This window comes from Felis catus, chromosome E1 (assembly GCF_018350175.1).
Source record: "Felis catus isolate Fca126 chromosome E1, F.catus_Fca126_mat1.0, whole genome shotgun sequence".
In the NCBI taxonomy this organism is placed as follows: Eukaryota; Metazoa; Chordata; class Mammalia; order Carnivora; family Felidae; genus Felis; species Felis catus.
In genome coordinates, this window is record NC_058381.1 from 4696212 (window position 1) to 4713947 (window position 17736).

At 42.1% G+C, this 17736-nt stretch overlaps 2 protein-coding genes across 8 annotated transcripts in view; one reads left to right on the forward strand and one right to left on the reverse strand.

Moving 5' to 3' along the window:
* The window catches only part of ADPRM (ADP-ribose/CDP-alcohol diphosphatase, manganese dependent), a 578681-nt gene that overhangs the window by 20470 nt on the left and 540475 nt on the right, over window positions 1-17736 (forward strand). For 4 of the 7 annotated variants that reach the window (XM_045045312.1, XM_045045313.1, XM_045045314.1 and 1 more), the window contains exon 2: window positions 4723-4824. The gene's annotated coding sequence lies outside the window, so the exon portion shown is untranslated. The remainder of the gene's footprint in view (window positions 1-4722; window positions 4825-17736) is intronic. The other 3 variants (XM_045045318.1, XM_045045316.1, XM_045045317.1) reach the window with 1 other exon arrangement.
* LOC105261153 (myosin-8) overlaps window positions 1-17736 on the reverse strand; it is a 28775-nt gene that overhangs the window by 10454 nt on the left and 585 nt on the right. The window contains exons 2-23 of the mRNA XM_011288842.3: window positions 16559-16798; window positions 15459-15602; window positions 15217-15373; window positions 12489-12516; window positions 12279-12387; window positions 12103-12195; window positions 11907-11970; window positions 11170-11268; window positions 10975-11078; window positions 10628-10766; window positions 9354-9472; window positions 9114-9263; window positions 8827-8997; window positions 7640-7949; window positions 7462-7529; window positions 5548-5635; window positions 5347-5464; window positions 4848-4971; window positions 4616-4752; window positions 2484-2739; window positions 343-585; window positions 73-249 (exon numbers count right to left, since the gene is read on the reverse strand). Of these exons, the coding sequence (XP_011287144.1) occupies window positions 73-249; window positions 343-585; window positions 2484-2739; window positions 4616-4752; window positions 4848-4971; window positions 5347-5464; window positions 5548-5635; window positions 7462-7529; window positions 7640-7949; window positions 8827-8997; window positions 9114-9263; window positions 9354-9472; window positions 10628-10766; window positions 10975-11078; window positions 11170-11268; window positions 11907-11970; window positions 12103-12195; window positions 12279-12387; window positions 12489-12516; window positions 15217-15373; window positions 15459-15602; window positions 16559-16768 (3108 nt within the window). The 5' untranslated portion in view covers window positions 16769-16798. The remainder of the gene's footprint in view (window positions 1-72; window positions 250-342; window positions 586-2483; window positions 2740-4615; window positions 4753-4847; window positions 4972-5346; window positions 5465-5547; window positions 5636-7461; window positions 7530-7639; window positions 7950-8826; window positions 8998-9113; window positions 9264-9353; window positions 9473-10627; window positions 10767-10974; window positions 11079-11169; window positions 11269-11906; window positions 11971-12102; window positions 12196-12278; window positions 12388-12488; window positions 12517-15216; window positions 15374-15458; window positions 15603-16558; window positions 16799-17736) is intronic.

Genomic DNA, 17736 nt, shown 5'->3' on the forward strand with positions numbered 1-17736 from the left:
AAAGGAAAGTATGTTAAACATTGAAAGTGTATTTAAAAATATCCTTCACATGGATATCAGAACCACACTTACGTCATCTACTTGCTGCTCAAGCTTGGTTTTAGCTTTGCTCAGCGTGTTGACCTTGTCCTCTTCTGCCTGTAGGTCATCCAGGGTCTGCTGGTGGGCCTCTTGGAGGGCCTTCTTCTCCTTGGTCAGCTTAGCGATGGTTTCGTCCAGGCCTGCCATCTCTTCCGTGAGGTTTTTCACCTTGAAAAATTAAAGAAGAAATGGTATCTGCTCTAAAGCAGGTTTACTAGGCTGGCAGAACCTCGATATGGTAGAACAGAGTGTGATTCGTACCTTGTTCTCTGTGGCATGCTTCTCCTTTTCAACCTTGGCCAGGGTCAGCTCAAGGTCGTCGATGTCTTTCTTGAGCTCTGAACACTCGTCCTCCAGTTTCCTCTTCTTGGCCGTCAGCTCGGCATTGATCTCCTCCTCATCCTCAGCTCTCTCAGTCACCTCCTTGATCTTGGCCTCCAGCTGGATTTTGTTCTTGATGAGTTGCTCACACCTTTCCTCTGCATCAGCCAAGGCATCAGCTTCCTGTAGAGGGATTCATTAAGATATTTAGAGAACTTGTTACTGATTTTGAACTTGTTCTTTGCACAAAGTAGTAGTGTTTGTTGAATTCTGGTGACTCTTTCAGTATGAATGTAAATTAAACTTAATTGAACATTATTACATGGCTTAGAGAAATGCAGCTAATTAAAAGTGAGACTATAGATTTAGAAGCAAATTAACCTGAAAAATGATTGTATTGAAGCAATTGACTACACAGTAGTGTCTAGAAGAGTGATAGGCCGATGGAAGCCTGAGCTCTTATCTCAGTATTGCCTCTGTATGGATGAACTCAGGCAAATTGCTTTATTTCTATTGTTCTCACTTTTCTCATAGGGAGTTGAGGGAGTGGGAATAAATGATCACTAAGAACACTTTAGCTATAATATTCAAAGATTGTGACTTAGATTGGTTAAATTTGGTTTTGATCATTCTCTGCTCACCTCAAACAGCTAGTTGCTGGACTGGATTTAGAAAGGAAAAGAAAAAGAACTTAAACAGTTTTATGCCTATGAATACTTTTCCATGCACCATTTGTCACACACTCCCAACCTTCCTGATAGTCCCTAACAGTGCTGTAATTGTCCACAATTTTCATTTCCATTGTACGGAACACCTATTAGTCTCAATGTGAATTTTAGAATATACAAGAACATGCAATTTTGAGGCACTATATAGCTCCACACATTTTTTTTATGAGTGACTAAGGGTCTCAAATAAAAATCAGCTCAGCTCAGCCTTATTAGATTACTCTAGCCCGGGGAATTTCTTTAACTTCTTACTCAGTGCTGGTTTTGTTCATACCTTACATTTTTTAGTTTAAACACTTAAGTGGATGATAATGGGGACTTCCCAGGGTTCCTTTGCTGTTATTTTTAATAGTGATGCACTCAATAAATATTTATTCACTGATGATAATAACTGCGAAGAGAGGTTAAGATGGAGAGGCTTTTGATCTTGTGCTTTTGGGAAAAGGTAACCTTCATGTAAGCGAAGTTATCAGAAAGAAAAGCTGAAAATAGCTTAACGATTTTAGGTTTCTTCATGACATTGGTGGGCTTTAGGTCCAAGGAAATGGGAAGTTACATTTGGTCAGAGCCCAGAACTGTCCCCCACCCTGATTACAACTCTTTCCTGAGATAATAAACGGAAGTCTAAAGACTCGGGATCTCTATCGAAGGAAGAATCGCAGAGGGTACTTGGCTTTACTTTAGACTACGGTTACTCAGTTCAGGTAACTGCAAACAGGTTTATTGAACTAAATCTCAGTAGGGATGGAGAGAAATAAGAGTAATGATTTTTCTTTCATTTCAATACAATCTCCTACACTGCGTTCAGAAAATAGGATGATCCTTGTGAGGCTGGGATGAAGCCTGCAGGGCAAGTGGGTAAAATATTGACTGAGTTTTCGCTTTAAACTGCTTCCTTTGTGGCTGTTAAAATTGTGATGTTATTGAATACGTGCTTTAGTCTTCCCTTTTCCATTTGTAATTTGGAAGTCATTGTGCTGTGTCTTCCTCACAGGACTATTGAAAGGTAAGCGAAATGCTAAAAAAAGTAACTTGAGATTTTCTGTTTCAAGATGAGGTTATTTGTGGGGCGCCTGGGTGGCTCAGTAGGTTAAGCGTCTGACTTCAGCTCAGGTCATGATCTCATGGCTCGTGGGCTCTGTGCTGACAGCTCAGATTCTAGGGCCTGCTTCAGATTCTCTGTCTCCCTTTCTCTGTCCCTCGCCTTCTCACACTCTGTCTCTGTCTCTCTCTCTCAAAAATAAATAAAAACATTAAAAAAAAAAAAAGATGAAGCTATTTGTAAATCCAAAGTATCTATGCCCTCCAGAAACGCTTCCATAACATGGTGTATCCCAAATACACAGTACTCACGGATTGAACCTGAAGCTGCAGGTCATTTTTCTCTTTCAAGAGAGTGACCATCTTTTCCTCCAGTTCCTTCCTCTTCGCCTCTGACTTGGCGAGTTCGTCTTTGGTTTTCTGAAACTCCTCCTTCATGGTGGCCATCTCCTTCTCGGTCTCTGCACTCTTGAGAAGGGGCTTGATCTTGAAGAAGAGTTTCATCCAGGGCCAGTGCTTGACGTTCATGAAGGCGCGGACGTTGTACTGGATGCAGAAGAGGGCTTCTCTGAAATGACGTGAAAATATCAGTGTAGATTGATCCGTCAGAGGCAGCGTCACTGTTGTTATTTTGTATTTTCCACACAAATTCCCCTTGTAATGATCCCGTATGTAGAGATGATTTATACGCAGGCTTTATATATACGTACACACACACTCCTGCTGGTTCCCCATCTAACCACTTTGCTAATGTGTACTGCTCATACCAAATAATCCTGTGTTCTTTTTAAAAGCAATTTTTTAATGTTTATTTTTGAGAGCGAGAGAGACAGTGTGAGCAGGGGAGGAGCAGAGAGAGAGGGAGACACAGAATCCGAAGCAGGCTGCAGGCTCTGAGCTGTCAGCACAGAGCCCGACGCGGGGCTCGAACTCACAAACTGTGAGATCATGACTTGAGGGAAGTCGGACGCTTAACCAACTGAGCCACCCAGGCACCCCTAATTCTGTGTTTTTAAGACCTGACCACACTAGCAAAGGAGCTGACCTTAAAGTGGGAATACTTTGCAGGTATGAGCAACACATACCAATTTAAGATCATTTGGATTGGGGCGCCTGGGTGGCGCAGTCGGTTAAGCGTCCGACTTCAGCCAGGTCACGATCTCGCGGTCCGGGAGTTCGAGCCCCGCGCCAGGCTCTGGGCTGATGGCTCGGAGCCTGGAGCCTGTTTCCGATTCTGTGTCTCCCTCTCTCTCTGCCCCTCCCCCATTCATGCTGTGTTTCTCTCTGTCCCAAAAATAAATAAAAACGTTGGGAAAAAAAATTAAAAAAAAAAAAAAGATCATTTGGATATACAGTCTTAGTGATTTGGGAGTGGGCCGCTTGGCCGCTGGCACAGAGATGTGAGCTGTAAGATGGCATAGGGTGCTTTCTGCGTTTCCCTGCTGTGTGAACTTCTGATGTAGCCTTTCTTGAAGCCTTTCCTCTTATTTTGATTACCACTGAATTATCCACTCATCAACTTTTGTTAGCTTCTTCAGACAATGTACTGATGTTTCTCAAATTCTTTTAAATGCCTCTCATTCTTAGTTGTTTAAATTGTTAATTTCTGCAGGGGATTTAGTATGCATTGAGCACTCAAATTTGTTTTATTTAAATAAAATGTTAAATAGTAATAAAAGATATGCCTTCTGCAGACTGTAGCAATAGACAAAACAAGGTTTGATTACCTTGTAGCAATGTGTAGTCCTCTTTATTATTAAAATGTAAGTTCTGTTTCTGTATAGGTGCAAATTACAAGAACCATGACTCTGAGAAGGCAAATACCATGCAGAAGCCATAATGTAGACATATGGGAAAGGCTTGGGAACACTTACAGTGCAAATCCAAATAAGCACAGATGAGCAAAATGAACCCAAAATGTGTGTGTGTGGGGTGGTAGGGAGCACAGTAGTGCTGGGTAGAGCAAGCTGGACGAGGTTTATTGGAGAAAGAAGTGCATGTTCTGAATTGGTAAGTAGGTAAATTAGGATGAGGGGAAAAGGCTGGGGCAAACGTGAAGACAGACAAGTGAATTGTGTAGCCTGGCTGGAAAAGGCTGTGTGGCTGGGGATGACGGATGCAGTGGGGAATAGAGACAGCCTCGATGGCCACACAGGGAAACTTGGATTTGACGTGAAATGGGAGCCACAGACGGAGATACGGCCTGATGAAAACGGTGCTTATTGCCGAGTATTCTGGCAGGTCTATGTGAGGTGGATGGAAAAGGAGAAATTGGAAGGAGTCCCAAATGTGAGGGGTTAAGCAAAGGCTGATGTGTTGTAGGAGGGAGTCCTGAACTGTGTGAGAAGCACGTATCAGCCACAAAAGGAAAGTTAATGAAGAAAGAGCACTGAGTCATAGTCCCCAAGGGATCTTACAGATCTGATAATCTGCACAGCTTTTACCTCCTTTGCAACATCTTCTGATATTCTACCCTCATTAGGAATCCCCTGCAGACAGCTTGAGTTCTTGTTATAATCTGGGCCAACTTTTCGTCTCTCATTTCTTCCAGAAGACCCAGAAGGCCAGCTTTGAAGAACACCTGGAGGAAAAGTGAATCCCATGTCATCCCCATAGTACAGAAGATGCAGAAATGGTGAAAGGAATGGGTCAGGTATGCATAGATAACAGCTATACCTTGGTATGCCCAAATTTATATTGGGTGTGATCAATATCAATAGAGGCGAGAAGTTTCTCAGAAGCCTTCTTGCTGTCGATGAACTGTCCTTCTGGAATAGCACTTGCGTTTAAAACTTTGTATCTGTTCAGTGAAACAAAGAAAAGAATTATTAGGGAGGTGTGATTATATGTGGAAACTGAGACACCAAAAAGAAGCATTAACAAAAATCAGAGAAAAAGTAAAAGTAGAAAATCCACATGTCCTTTTAAGTTCCAACAGTAAAACAATGTGATTTTTCTTTTGCCTAATGCATGCCTCCTTCCTGTTTGTAAGAAATACCACCCCTTTGAACTGCTCTCCTGCCCTGCTACCACGGGACTATATTATTTGACTTCTTAATTTTACAGTATTCACTGAGTAGCGTACATGAGACACAGGATACATGAGACACAGAGGACAACAGTTAAGGTGACAGAATGGTCTGCAGCATGCAGTGAAATACAAAGAGAAACAGGCCTTTGTTTAAAATCCCCATATAAGATTCTGCTGGGGAATCCCTTCCTGCAGATGCGGATGCCTTCCAGCACTCCGTTACACCTCAGCTGGTGCAGGACAAGTTCATGCTCCATGGCCCCTGCAAATAGAAGAGTACTTAGTTTTGGGTAGTCCATTTTCAAACTTGTGCCTGTTTGATTATTTCATGCTCTTATATCTTACCAGGAGTTTTGGTTTCATTGGGAATGATACACCGTACAAAATGAGGGTGTGTGCTCCTCAGATTGGTCATCAGTTTATTTAAATTTTCCTAGAAAACCAGACAGAAGGAAGTTCTTGATGAGGAAGTTTTATTTCAGATTGCTTTTTTTGGTAATTATTTGGACTGAACCTAGACACTCTCTTAACTGTTAGGTATTAGCCTATGAGGCTTCGATTGCTCTGTATTTTAAACGTCTCAAGAGCTCTAGCCTGCCAAATAACCACCAGGTCAAAGTGCTGGGAAGAATGCAGCTCTGTAAAGGTATTCATTTATAACATCTAGGGTCTGCCTTATAAACAAGCTGCAAATCCAGTAGCCTTGATGCATAGGAATTGTTCTCAACTGGGAATCAGAAGACAAAAGACTGTGGTCTCGTTCTGCCAGCTAATGAGCTGTTTGACTCTGTAAAATCCCTTTCGACTCTCTGGGCCTTAATCTGAAGAGTTGAGATTACCTCTAAGGCCTCTTCCGTCTGTCTCAGTGCTGGTAATTTTCACAGTAGTAGTTTACAGTGGTAACCTAGGTTAGCCATTCCTTCCTCAAGTTTATTATTCCCTGGGACCTGTGACTTCTTGTTTTGTATTGTTTTGTCTTTTTTTTGAAGAGTCTAAAATCCAGAGACTAGATAACCTTGTTTAGGTGGATTTCGGGTGCATAGGAAGAATGATCCAAGGTCTGAAGCACCTGGAAGGACTTAGTCCAGATGTTGAATAACTGTTTATGACTGATGATGATGTTTTACTCAACTATAGGAAACTCACATGTAAATATTTCTTAGGTATACTCTGAGAAGGCAGAGTGGCTTTTTTTTTCTTTCATGTCTCATTTATCTATTCAGAAATAAAATAATTACTGTGAGCTTCTAATCTTGAGGATACATACAAGGATGAGTTGATGAAGCAAGAGCCTCCATGAGATAATGCAATTTGATAGAAAGAAAAAGGACAGGCTGGTTTTACTGTTTCAGTCATGGATTATATCCTCATTTTAGTTTTAAAAGGAATGAGACTTAGCCATACAGATTCTGACAAAGCAGTCATTAATCCAGACATTTCACACACGTCCCTTTGGAGGCGACAGTTTTTAAGCTACCTAACAAAATCACATTATTTGTAGTAAAATTGTTGTTATTTTAATCTCAAGATATATTTTCTAAGCTTAATCATCCATATATCACTAGGCTTGATACCATTACAAAAAATTAAATCCACCTCAGAGGATGAAGATGTGTTTTGGTGGAGGAATGTCCTAAAGAGTGTATCTCTGGTTCCTTCTCAAACAGGAACTCGGGAGCATCTCAAAGGGCAACATTAGTAGAATAAAGATATGGCTTCCCTAGGGACAGCCTTGAAGTTCAGCTATGCTTCTTTAAAAATCAGCCTGATTATGTAATAAGTAAGCTTCTAAGGATGTTTTGGCATTCCTCAGTACATCAGATGATCATAATGAGGGATAATGGGTAAAGCATCTGACCCTGTAAGAGTGGTTTTGCTTTGGTTCTACCATGATAAGAGAATATTAGAACATTCTATTCCATTCTAATTTATTTCAAACCTTGTAATTATGATAATTCATAGAAACTTAATAGGATTTTGAGGAGCACCTGGGTGGCTCAGTCGGTTAAGGTCCGACTTCAGCTCAGGTCATGATTTCAGTTTGTGAGTTCAAGCCCCGCATTGAGCTCTGTGCTGACAGCTCAGAGTCTGGCTCTTGCTTTGGATTCAGATTCTGTGTCTCCCTCTCTCTCTGCCCCTCCTCCACTCGCTCTCTCTCTCTCTCTCTCTCTCTCTCTCTCTCTTTCTCTCAAAAAAAAAAAAAAAAAAAACCCATTAAAAAAAAGAAAATAGGATTTTGGGATGGACTTTGTACTTTACCCTGAAGAGGGCTGACACAGTCTGGAAAGAGGAGCCCTTCTTCTTAGCACCTTTCTTTGTACCACTGTCTGAGGTAGAAAGAAAAACCCATCAATTAAAGTAGAATCCTAGAGGCTGGAATGTTGTACGGACATTCTGGGGGAATAGGTTTAACATAGATTGAAGGCACAGAAAGTACCTGCTTCAGCACTAGCATATGTGGAAAAGAGACTGGCCAGAGTCTTCATTGCGGACTTCTGGTACAGCCCAACCACGGTGTCATTCAGGGGGTCCTTGTTCTTGTCCAGCCAGCCGGCAATGTTGTAGTCCACGGTGCCGGCGTAGTGGATCAGCGAGAAGTGTGCCTCGGCCCTGCCCTTGACCACCTTGGGCTTTTGGAAGTTGGCGGACTTGCCCAGGTGCTGGTCATACAGCTTGTTCTTGAAGGAGGTGTCCGTGGCCTTGGGGAACATGCACTCCTCCTCCAGGATGGAGAAGATGCCCAGTGGCTGGATTCAGAAAGGTGGATATTAGTGTCAACCTGCCTTCTCTCAAAAGATACAGACATGGTGACTTTATTTGATTAAATTATTAGAACTGCCAATTAAAAAATATGTAAAATAAAATAGGGTCATAGCTCACAAAGAAGTCCTTTTGTTATCACTAGAATGATGTTTCCACCATTCCTTGCCATATTCAATCCAAAGCAACATTTTCAGTTAAAAGAATAGCTGAATTCAGACTCCAAATGTCAGCAGAGCACGTCTGGGCAGTTTGTTAAAATCTTCTGTATCATCACACTTTTTGCCTATTGAGTGAATTAATCTGCTGTCATTGTTTTATTTTGCTACGAAAAGGACTTACTGACTTAGAGTGATGTTTCCTTTAGGTGCAGTAATTGAATAGTATAAATAACCCAAACCTTATTTAAGACATTTTCTGTATTTAATCTCCTTAAAGATAGATTATGGAAAGGCATAAGTAATTGGACTTCTTGACTTGTGAACAGATTACAGGCCTTAGCTGGGTTACATGTGTACTAATTTTTATCTAGAAAAAAGACTTATTTTTGCTGCTGACACCTGGGATCGTAGCAGAGGTAGATTGAGGACTAATGAGGTACTTCTGGTGGTAGAGCACATCACCTCAGTTGAGTTCTCAGAGCTGCTTAAAAACCGGGTTGCGTTGCTGTTAGAACCAAACCGTTCAGAAAACAACAAAACTAAACACTGATCCTTCTCATGTAAAAGTTGAAAAGAGGGAGTTCGTTCTAAAGAGGAATTCTGATATCCATCTATTTAGATCACAGTGATACTTTCTAGAATTGCTTCAGACACTTGGGAGGGTTGTCCTTGCAGTCAGCCTTTCTTTACAAGTCATACGAACCTTCTCGATGAGCTCGATGCAGGCAGCCAGGTCCATCCCGAAGTCGATGAACGTCCACTCGATGCCCTCCTTCTTGTACTCCTCCTGCTCCAGCACGAACATGTGGTGGTTGAAGAACTGTTGCAGCTTCTCGTTGGTGAAGTTGATGCACAGCTGCTCCAGGCTGTTGAACTAGGGCGTTGCAAACACCAAAGAGCTCAAGTGAGTTTGGGAAGCCCAGGGGGAATTCGGCAGAGCAGACACGAAGCGGAGGGGCCTTAACAGGGCCGCTTATTCCAACAACTCACATCAAAGATCTCAAAGCCGGCGATGTCCAGGACCCCGATGAAGTACTGTCTGGGCTGCTTGGTGTCCAGCTGCTGGTTGATGCGGGTGACCATCCACAGGAACATCTTCTCATAGACAGCCTTGGCCAGGGCGCCCACTGCATTGTATACCTTCGTGGACAGAGTAATGATTGTTGGCGTTACTAAAGACGTGTTGAGAAGGCTGGGGATGTGTGTGATTCATTGAGGCCGTTCACTTACCTGCTGCACAGTCTGGCCTTTGGTGACGTACTCGTTGCCGACCTTGACCCTGGGGTAGCAGAGGGCTTTGAGCAGGTCAGCAGAGTTCAGACTCTGGAGGTAGGCTGCCTTGTCAGCAACTGCAGAGACAGAATTCAAGAAATGTTGTTTAATAGTGGATATCCTTTTTCAGCTAATTTTCTATTTTCATTTAATTAATTTTCTTTACTCTTTATAAAAAAAAAAGCTTTAAGTAATTATGTAGAGGGTCAGATGAGGCTTTCTGTACATTAGAGCATGTACTCGCTAATAAATGGTCGGCTATACTGGACTTTGGTGATTTATTGCAAGTAGCTTTTGAGAAATTCATCAACAGTGAACATATGTCCAGTGTTTATGGTGACACTTTATGTAAGGCAAAAGCCGTTGTCTCTGCCCTTAAGGCAGACACATCAGGTGTAGTTGGAAGGAAAAGATAAATCCATCTTAATATTTACCGTTGGAGAGGGATAAAAGTGTGAATATTTGGATCCTCATTTCAGTTTTGCTCCTCCCAACTTAAATCCACTTGTTCAGTTTCACTCTCTGAATATGAGGGTATTAAATTTCACCATGTGACCCCTACAGGGTCTCTTTCTAAAATTGTGTCAGTGACTGTAATGTAAATGGCATATGTTAGGTGCAGAGTAACTGCTGAAAAGTTTAGGAGGAGGGAGAAAATATGTCAAGCTGAAGTGGTCAGGAAAGGCTTCAGGGGACAAATAACTTCATTTTCCTTGGTAGGTCCTATATGTTCCACACGTGGAATATATGATTTTTTTCTTTCTCAGTTTTTTTATTTTAATCTTACTGCCTAGACTGTGTATGGGTTTATATATAGACAGCACACACATGCATACAGATGTCTAGGGACATCCTTCAGCCCCAGCCCCATGTTTGGGCAGATCCCGTATAGCCAGCCACCAGTTTACCCAGATAGTGCTGAAATAGGCTGATAAGCCACCATTGCCAAGGCAGAGCAGAAGCACTGTGCCGTCTCATTCTCTCATGATCTGGCCCCAGGTTGTGCTCTCAGATATCTCTTGATAAGTGCCTATAAGGGTTCATTTTCACTTGTTTGGGCTGCTTAGAAATGATGGAGATACAGAGACATGAGGAAGGAATGGGGGCGAGGAAAGCATGCCGTGTGTGTAAATACATATGTGTCCTTCAGAAGTCCAGTTGTGAGTTTAGAATAGCTCCCCTCCCCCCGCCATATTCTTTAATTCAGGCCCAGAAGGAGATTCATCTGGTACCTTCCGTGCCATCTGGCTCGGCCTGCTCCTCACGCTGCTTTTGCTTGAACTTCATGTTCCCATAATGCATCACGGCCCCTGTGAGCTTGTAGATGGAAACTTTCTCTTCAGGAGTAAAGCCCAGGATGTCAATGGCACTCTGGCAGGAGAAAGGACAGAGGTGAGGGCAGAAGAAACTAACTTATTTTGGAGAATTTATACTGTGTCCTAAGGTAACCACACCTATAGTGGGCTATTCATACACATAATGCATTTTTTTACAGTGTGTGTGTGTGTGTGTGTGTGTGTGTATGTATGTATGTATGTGTGTATGAATGAATATGAGTGTGAGTGTGTGAGTGACTTACATCTGTGGCCATCAGCTCCTCTTGGTCATCAATGCTGGGGACTGTGATCTCCCCTTGACTGACGAAGGCATAGTCATAAGGGTTGGTGGTGATCAGGAGCATTTCTGGGTACACAGAAGTCAGGGTATACATTTTACACTAGAAGTTGTTAATAAAAATACTAATGTTCATCTGTGAATTTAAGTTATTTCTTACCAATCAGATCCGGCTTCTTATTGGAAGTGATCTGATAAAAAATATGGTAGCTTCTTTCTGCCTTTAGCTGGAAAGTAACTCTAGACTTTTCTAGAAGATCTGGAAATAGAAATAGATATTTAGAAAAAAAATCGCTGCTGAAATATTAAATGAACCTTGGTGTCTTTACTAAAATTGGGAGCATTATATTTGGCTCCATTGAGATTTCTACCCGATTGTCAATCCTTTTGGTGTTACATATAAGAATTCCAAATACCTATGGCAACTGCCCAAGTTTCTCACCATTTAAGAGCAGACACTGAAGCATGTCTGCTCTAGTAAAAGTAAACTTTTAATATGGGAGCCCCATGACTTCTGTATTATGATTGATCTGTAATATTCCCCTCCTTTCTTAGGGAGACTTTGTGGTGAGTGGCTCCTTAGAAACACCTACCAAAGCTCAGATCAAGAGCAAATCACAGAGAAGCTTTGTAAACCTATAGGTAACTCATAGGAACCTGTAAGTAGTCCTAGAAAAAATGTCAGAGTTGCTCTGTGGCAGGAATTTCAGAATGTGCTCCGGAACCATCAGTCTGCATCGAGGTAGATGGGGCATGCGGTGGATTATGTCTAAGTCTGGCCATTAGCTCATGGGCAACACTGGCAGCAGGCTCAGTGCACACCAGGTGTTGCTGAATATGCCTGCGAAGGAAGTCACCTGTCCCTCTGTTTTGATTTTCAGTGGTCCTATTACTCACATGTTTCAATATCTGCAGAAGCCAGCTTCCCTGTAGTACCAAAATGAATTCTAATGAATTTACCCTTGAAAAGAGAAAGATTACTTAGTATTAAAAAGTTGAAGGGCACAGAATGATGCAATCGAAATGATAATTCACACATGCTTTCTTGGGCACCTAAGGGCTGAGAAGAGCCTTCTGTGACTGAGAGACTCACAAAGCGAGAGGAGTTGTCGTTCCTCACGGTCTTGGCGTTGCCAAAGGCCTCCAGTAGGGGGTTGGCGCTGATGATTTGATCTTCCAGAGTCCCCTGCAAAGGCAAGCACGGTCCTCACCTCCAGGGCTCCAGACTTCCTGAAAGCCCTGACATCTTGAGTCTGACCCCAGACCCACCTGCATTTTGCCAGCTTCCTCCTTCTTCTTCTCCCCTGTGACCGCAATTGTTGCAAAGTACTGGATGACACGCTTGGTGTTCACGGTCTTCCCTGCCCCGGATTCGCCGCTGCCAACACAGTGACCAGAGATGAGAGCAGAACTACTACAACTCACGTTGTCTATATCTAAGACAATCACCACAAACCAGAGGAGGAAAAAGTCACGTACGTGATTAGGATGGACTGGTTCTCACGATCTGTGAAAGAGAAATCAAGGCCATCAGTTAAAAAACAAAAACAAGAACAAGAACATTCAATATAAAGATTATTGAATCCATTTAGATCAAACACAGCTTATTCTTTTTAACATGTTGAAGATGTCACCTATGAATGTAGTTTTCTAGTTAGCCCTCAAATAGCTCTTGGCTCTTGGAGTAAAATTTGTGAAAATTTGTGAAAATAAGAGGCAAGCTATCATCTGTTTCCTTTTGTATTTTATTTTATTTATTTATTTTTTAATGTTTATTTTTGAGAGAGAGAGAGAGCACGTGTACTCGTGTGCGCGAGCTGGGGAGGGGCAGAGAGAGACGGAGACACAAAATCCTAAGCCAGATTCATGATGTCAGTGCAGAGCCCAGTGCAGGGCTCGAACTCACAAACTGTGAGATGGTGACCTGAGCCGAAATCAAGAGTCAGACACTTAATCCACTGAGCCACCCAGTTTCCCTTTTTTTGTATTTTGTTAATTTAAAAACCTTTGTGATTAGAAATTTCAGATACCAAGTAGAGACAATAATATAAAGAGCCCCCTGGGTTCCCATCATACAGCTTCGACAATTATTGTCACTTAGCCAATTTTATATCCTCTGTACTCCCATTCCATCCTCACTGGATTGTTTTAAAGAAAATCCCAGGCATCATATAATTTTATTGATAAATATTTTAGTACGGATTATAGAATTTTGAAGTCATAAGGGATCTTAGAAATTACTTAGGCCAACTCTTTTATTTAACAGATAAAACAGCTGAGACCCAGAGAGGAATAAATGGCTTTTCTAATAACAATTACATAGCTTGTTAAGGTCAAAGATATTCAGGTCTTCTGACTTGCAGTGTATATATTTTTCTACTACCTAGCCTCCTCCCAACTCTTGATAGGACTCATTTGACTGCTGGTAACACTATCGGGAAGGGATCTGGAATTATAAATGTGTTCATTTAGTCTTATGTTCCCTTTAATTTTATGTACATTTCAAAATAATAAAAACAGAAATTGTCACTAGTTATATGCTGATATGTTGGATCTATACCAATTTTCTGATTTGTTAAATATCGAATTTTATATTCATGGATTATAGATTTGAGTGAATTCTCAAAAAACCTATTAGGGAAACAGATACAAATCTGCCTGTTATTTAGATGTGGATGTAGACTTTAGGGATCTTCAGAGTTCTACTCAGAGAAGTAGATACGGATTTTAGAACATACTCAAATTGATTTTTTTCCCAATAGCAGAAAAATTATAAAAGATCATATCACATCTCATGGGAGCACAGATAAGAAAACAAAGTTCGAGACTGTCTTGGCAATGCTAAAATAACATTAACCAGGTCAAATGCCATGGTTTTGCATGGTTTTATATGCGAATCACGTTTGGGAGCCATGAGTAATCTTGGATTTGGAGCAGCTCCAAAGCTTGGGGAGTGGAGACCTTGGTGGGGGTGGTGGTGTACATAGCAGGGTCAGTGCAGCTGCTGAGTATTAAAACCTCCAAAATGAGCCAGCCTTTGGATCATTTCTGGAAGGTAGTTAACTTCTGTTGACAACCAAAGAACAGTTTCCTGGCATGAAATCCTTGTAGAATTGCTGGCCAATTTGTCATGGAAGATTCCTATTTTATTCCTTTCTCCTCTCTTGTCTCCTTTAATAGACAGCTTAACAAGTGCAGCAAAAACAAACAAACAAATAAAAACCAAAAGAGAATAAAACCCTCTCAGTTTCCAAAATCCTTTGGAACAACAGGAAACTCAGGAATTTCGAATATTTCCAAAGGCAATACATTTGGTGTGTGAAGATAAAAGGTTTTAATGCTGTACTTGGGCCTATACTGTGTATCAAAGCTGTTTGTTTATGCTTTGATAAGACAGAAATAACACACTTTGATATGATTTCAAGAATATTATCAGAGGAAGAGGTATTTTTATTTTCTTCCATTCTAATAGGAAATGCTTCAAAATCATCAGGAAGAAAGTGGTAGCTCTTTCTTTACACGTGTCCTACCCCCAAGGCTGGCAATATTAGCTGTGTCATTTAAAGATAAAGACAAGAATTTGCAAAGCTTTCCAGCTATAGCTGGTAACTACTTTTCTTGATTGCTGTGGCTGTGTTTATTTTATTTATTTATTAATTTTTTTTAACATTTATTTTTGAGAGAGAAAGAGAGTACGAGCAGGGGAGGGGCAGAGAGAGAGGGGGAGACACAGAACCAGAAGCAGGCTCCAGGCTCTGAGCTGTCAGCACAGAGCCTGACATGGGGCTTGAACTCACAAACTGTGAGATCATGACCTGAGCCGAAATCAAGAGTCAGACACTTAACCAACTGAGCCACCTAGGCACCCCTGGATGTGCTTATTTTAAAATAATCGATTTGAACTTTTTTTTCAGGAATTAAAAAATGTATTGGACGACATCTTTGCAGAGGTCTGCTAATTGTTTTGGCTAGGCTTCCACTAATAGCTGAGTTAGTGTGGGCAGGTCAGTGAATGAACTCAGCTAGCTTCTCTACTCTATGAAATGGGGGTGGCTGCTGGGAAGAGCGTATGACATTATACTCTGGAAGTTCCTTGAAAACAGTGAGGCCCGTGTGGCTGCAATGTGTGATAATCAAGTTCCAGTCAGAGTCTGTTTGCTCATTAAAGATTCCGTTTCCACATTTCTGCAAATGGCTGCATACTCACCCGTCAGCATGAACTGATAGGCGTTGTCGGAGATGGAGAAGATGTGGGGCGGGGCCTCCTGGCGCTTCTTGCCTCGGTAGGCGGCCACCACCTCAGGGTTGTACACCGGCAGCCACTTGTAGGGGTTGACGGTGACGCAGAAGAGGCCCGAGTAGGTCTGAGAAAACCAGAAAATGCAGCATGTGGATCTTATCTTTACTTGGAAAGGGGGACAGAATAAGGAGATGCCAGAGGGCACTCACGTAGATCATCCAGGCTGCGTAACGCTCTTTGAGGTTGTACAGCACTCCAGGCTCGTGCAGGTGCGTCATCATGGCCATGTCCTCAATCTTGTCATATTTCGGAGGGTTCATAGGGAAGACTTGGTCCTCCCTGACAGTTAGAGTCTGGCAAGGAAAGTGAGAGATGACTTGGTATTGACAGCTTGACGTAGGGTTGGTTTGTCTGTTTGGTTTGCTTGCAAAACTGTAATTACAGATACTTTTCATTATATTATTCAGTATTCTTTAAATAAAGGCATGAAATTATATTTGTTTCAGAGTTTGACACAGTAAATCTGTCTCCTCTGATGAGCTAGGGTACCACCTTTTTTTAAAGATTTTTTTTCCCACAATCCCCTGTACCACGTTTATTTATCGGTTCGTATCTTTTTTAAAAAAACTTTTTTTAATGTTTATTTAGTTTTGAGAGAGAGAGAGAGAGCGCGCGAGAGCGGAGGGAGGGGCAGAGAGAGAGAGAGAGGGAGACACAGAATCTGAAGCAGGCTTCAGGCTCTGAGCTGTCAGCACATAGCCCGATGTGGGGCTCGAACTCACGAACCATGAGATCACGACCTGGGCCGAAGTCAGACGCCTAACCAACTAAGCCACCCAGGTGCTCCATCAATTTGTATCTTTTTACTCTTATTTTAAGAGGTTAAATTTTTAATTTTTCCTGGCCATTCATTACAAGAAACTTCAATCTGGGGGTGGGTGGAGTAATGGGGTTATTAATACATTATTTAGCTAAGTAAATCACTTAACAGTTTTCTGACAGGAAAAGCTAGCTTCTATTCCCCCCACCCAAGATCAAGTTTTGGGATTTAGATTGGGAAGTAGGGTTTGAGGGGATGCGGTGGCGGCTGATTCTAGTGTGTTGAAGTCCTGTGGGTGGATGGGAAGTGGAGGAAAGGAGATAGCTGCTGGGACCTTCCTCTGCAGTCCAAATCGGGTGTCGGGAACGTACTGGAAGGATGTTTGTGTTGGCTATAGGCTTAGAGATTCTAAGCCATTAGAGCTTCACTTTGAGGTGAGGAGACCCAGAAATACAACAGGGACTGTTCTCTCCCCGTGTTTATACTCACTGCTCCACCTTCAGTCTTCACCGTTACTTTCCCTCCTTCTTTGCTCTGGATGGTGCTCTTCACATAGGACTCCTTGGGCTCCGCGACAAAGACTGATGTTTTAGCATCGAAGGGCTTGTTCTGGGCCTCAATCCGCTCCTTTTCCGATTTTCGGAGGTAGGGAGCTGCTTCGCCAAAAACCGCCATCTCAGCATCTGAACTCGCGCTCATGGCTGCGGTTTATTTAGCAGAGGATTCTGCCTTGGGGAAGACGTGGGGGAGAGGGAGAAATAGAAACCAGAAGTTACACCTGGGAGCTAGGATTTGGTGTGAAGGAAGGAAGTGTTGAGCCCCCATCACTGGGGCTGTCAATGCTCCCGCGGGTTGTCATCTGCCAGTGTCCTCACACAGGCCCCAGGACTGGTCTGGAGCGAGGTTGTAACTGGAGGCTTCATTTTTGGTACCTTGCAGATTTTCTTTCCCAGATCACATTTCTTAGTCCTCAGGGCTAGGGTGCCTACCTGGGGGTCTTTGCATGTTTGAATCTCTACACTAACAGCATCTACAGCTGGAACTGCAGATGGATTGTTTTAAGGCAGCTTCTTCAGTCCCCACTTTTCCTTCTGGGTGATTGGGTCTGCCACACACTGGGACCATCATGCACTTAGGGTGGAAGGTTTGTCTCGTGGGAAGGAAGGGTGATATTTTCAAAGCGTTCAAAAACTAGCTTTACGTTTTTACTTTCTAGGTGGCCATTTTCTTCTCATAAGGCACATACTATTTTTAACATCTACTTTACGTTAATATTTGGTGTTAACCAAATATTGGTGGGTTGTTAAAAGAACCTCCTAATAAATTCTTAATACTGTGTATTTTTGTCATTTGGCTTGCTACCAAAGAGACTTAGCATTGCCTTAATTCCAGAATCTCTTCTGACACTTTGTTTTTGGCATGAGGGATTTCAACAGTCAGTTAACAGATCTAACCACAGTGAAATGAGAGCATGAAGAAGGTCCTTCTTCCCACGTGCATTCCACAGGCTTCTTTTCTTTCCACCAATAAAAAGAAAACTGACAAAAATGAAAGGGTTCATCACAGGGAAACCATTCCGCTGATTGATAGATGGGCCTCTGCAGTGTTGGCCTGTTACACTGTTTGAGTTGTTCCTTTCCTTTCATTTGTAAATTACTTGGGGAAGG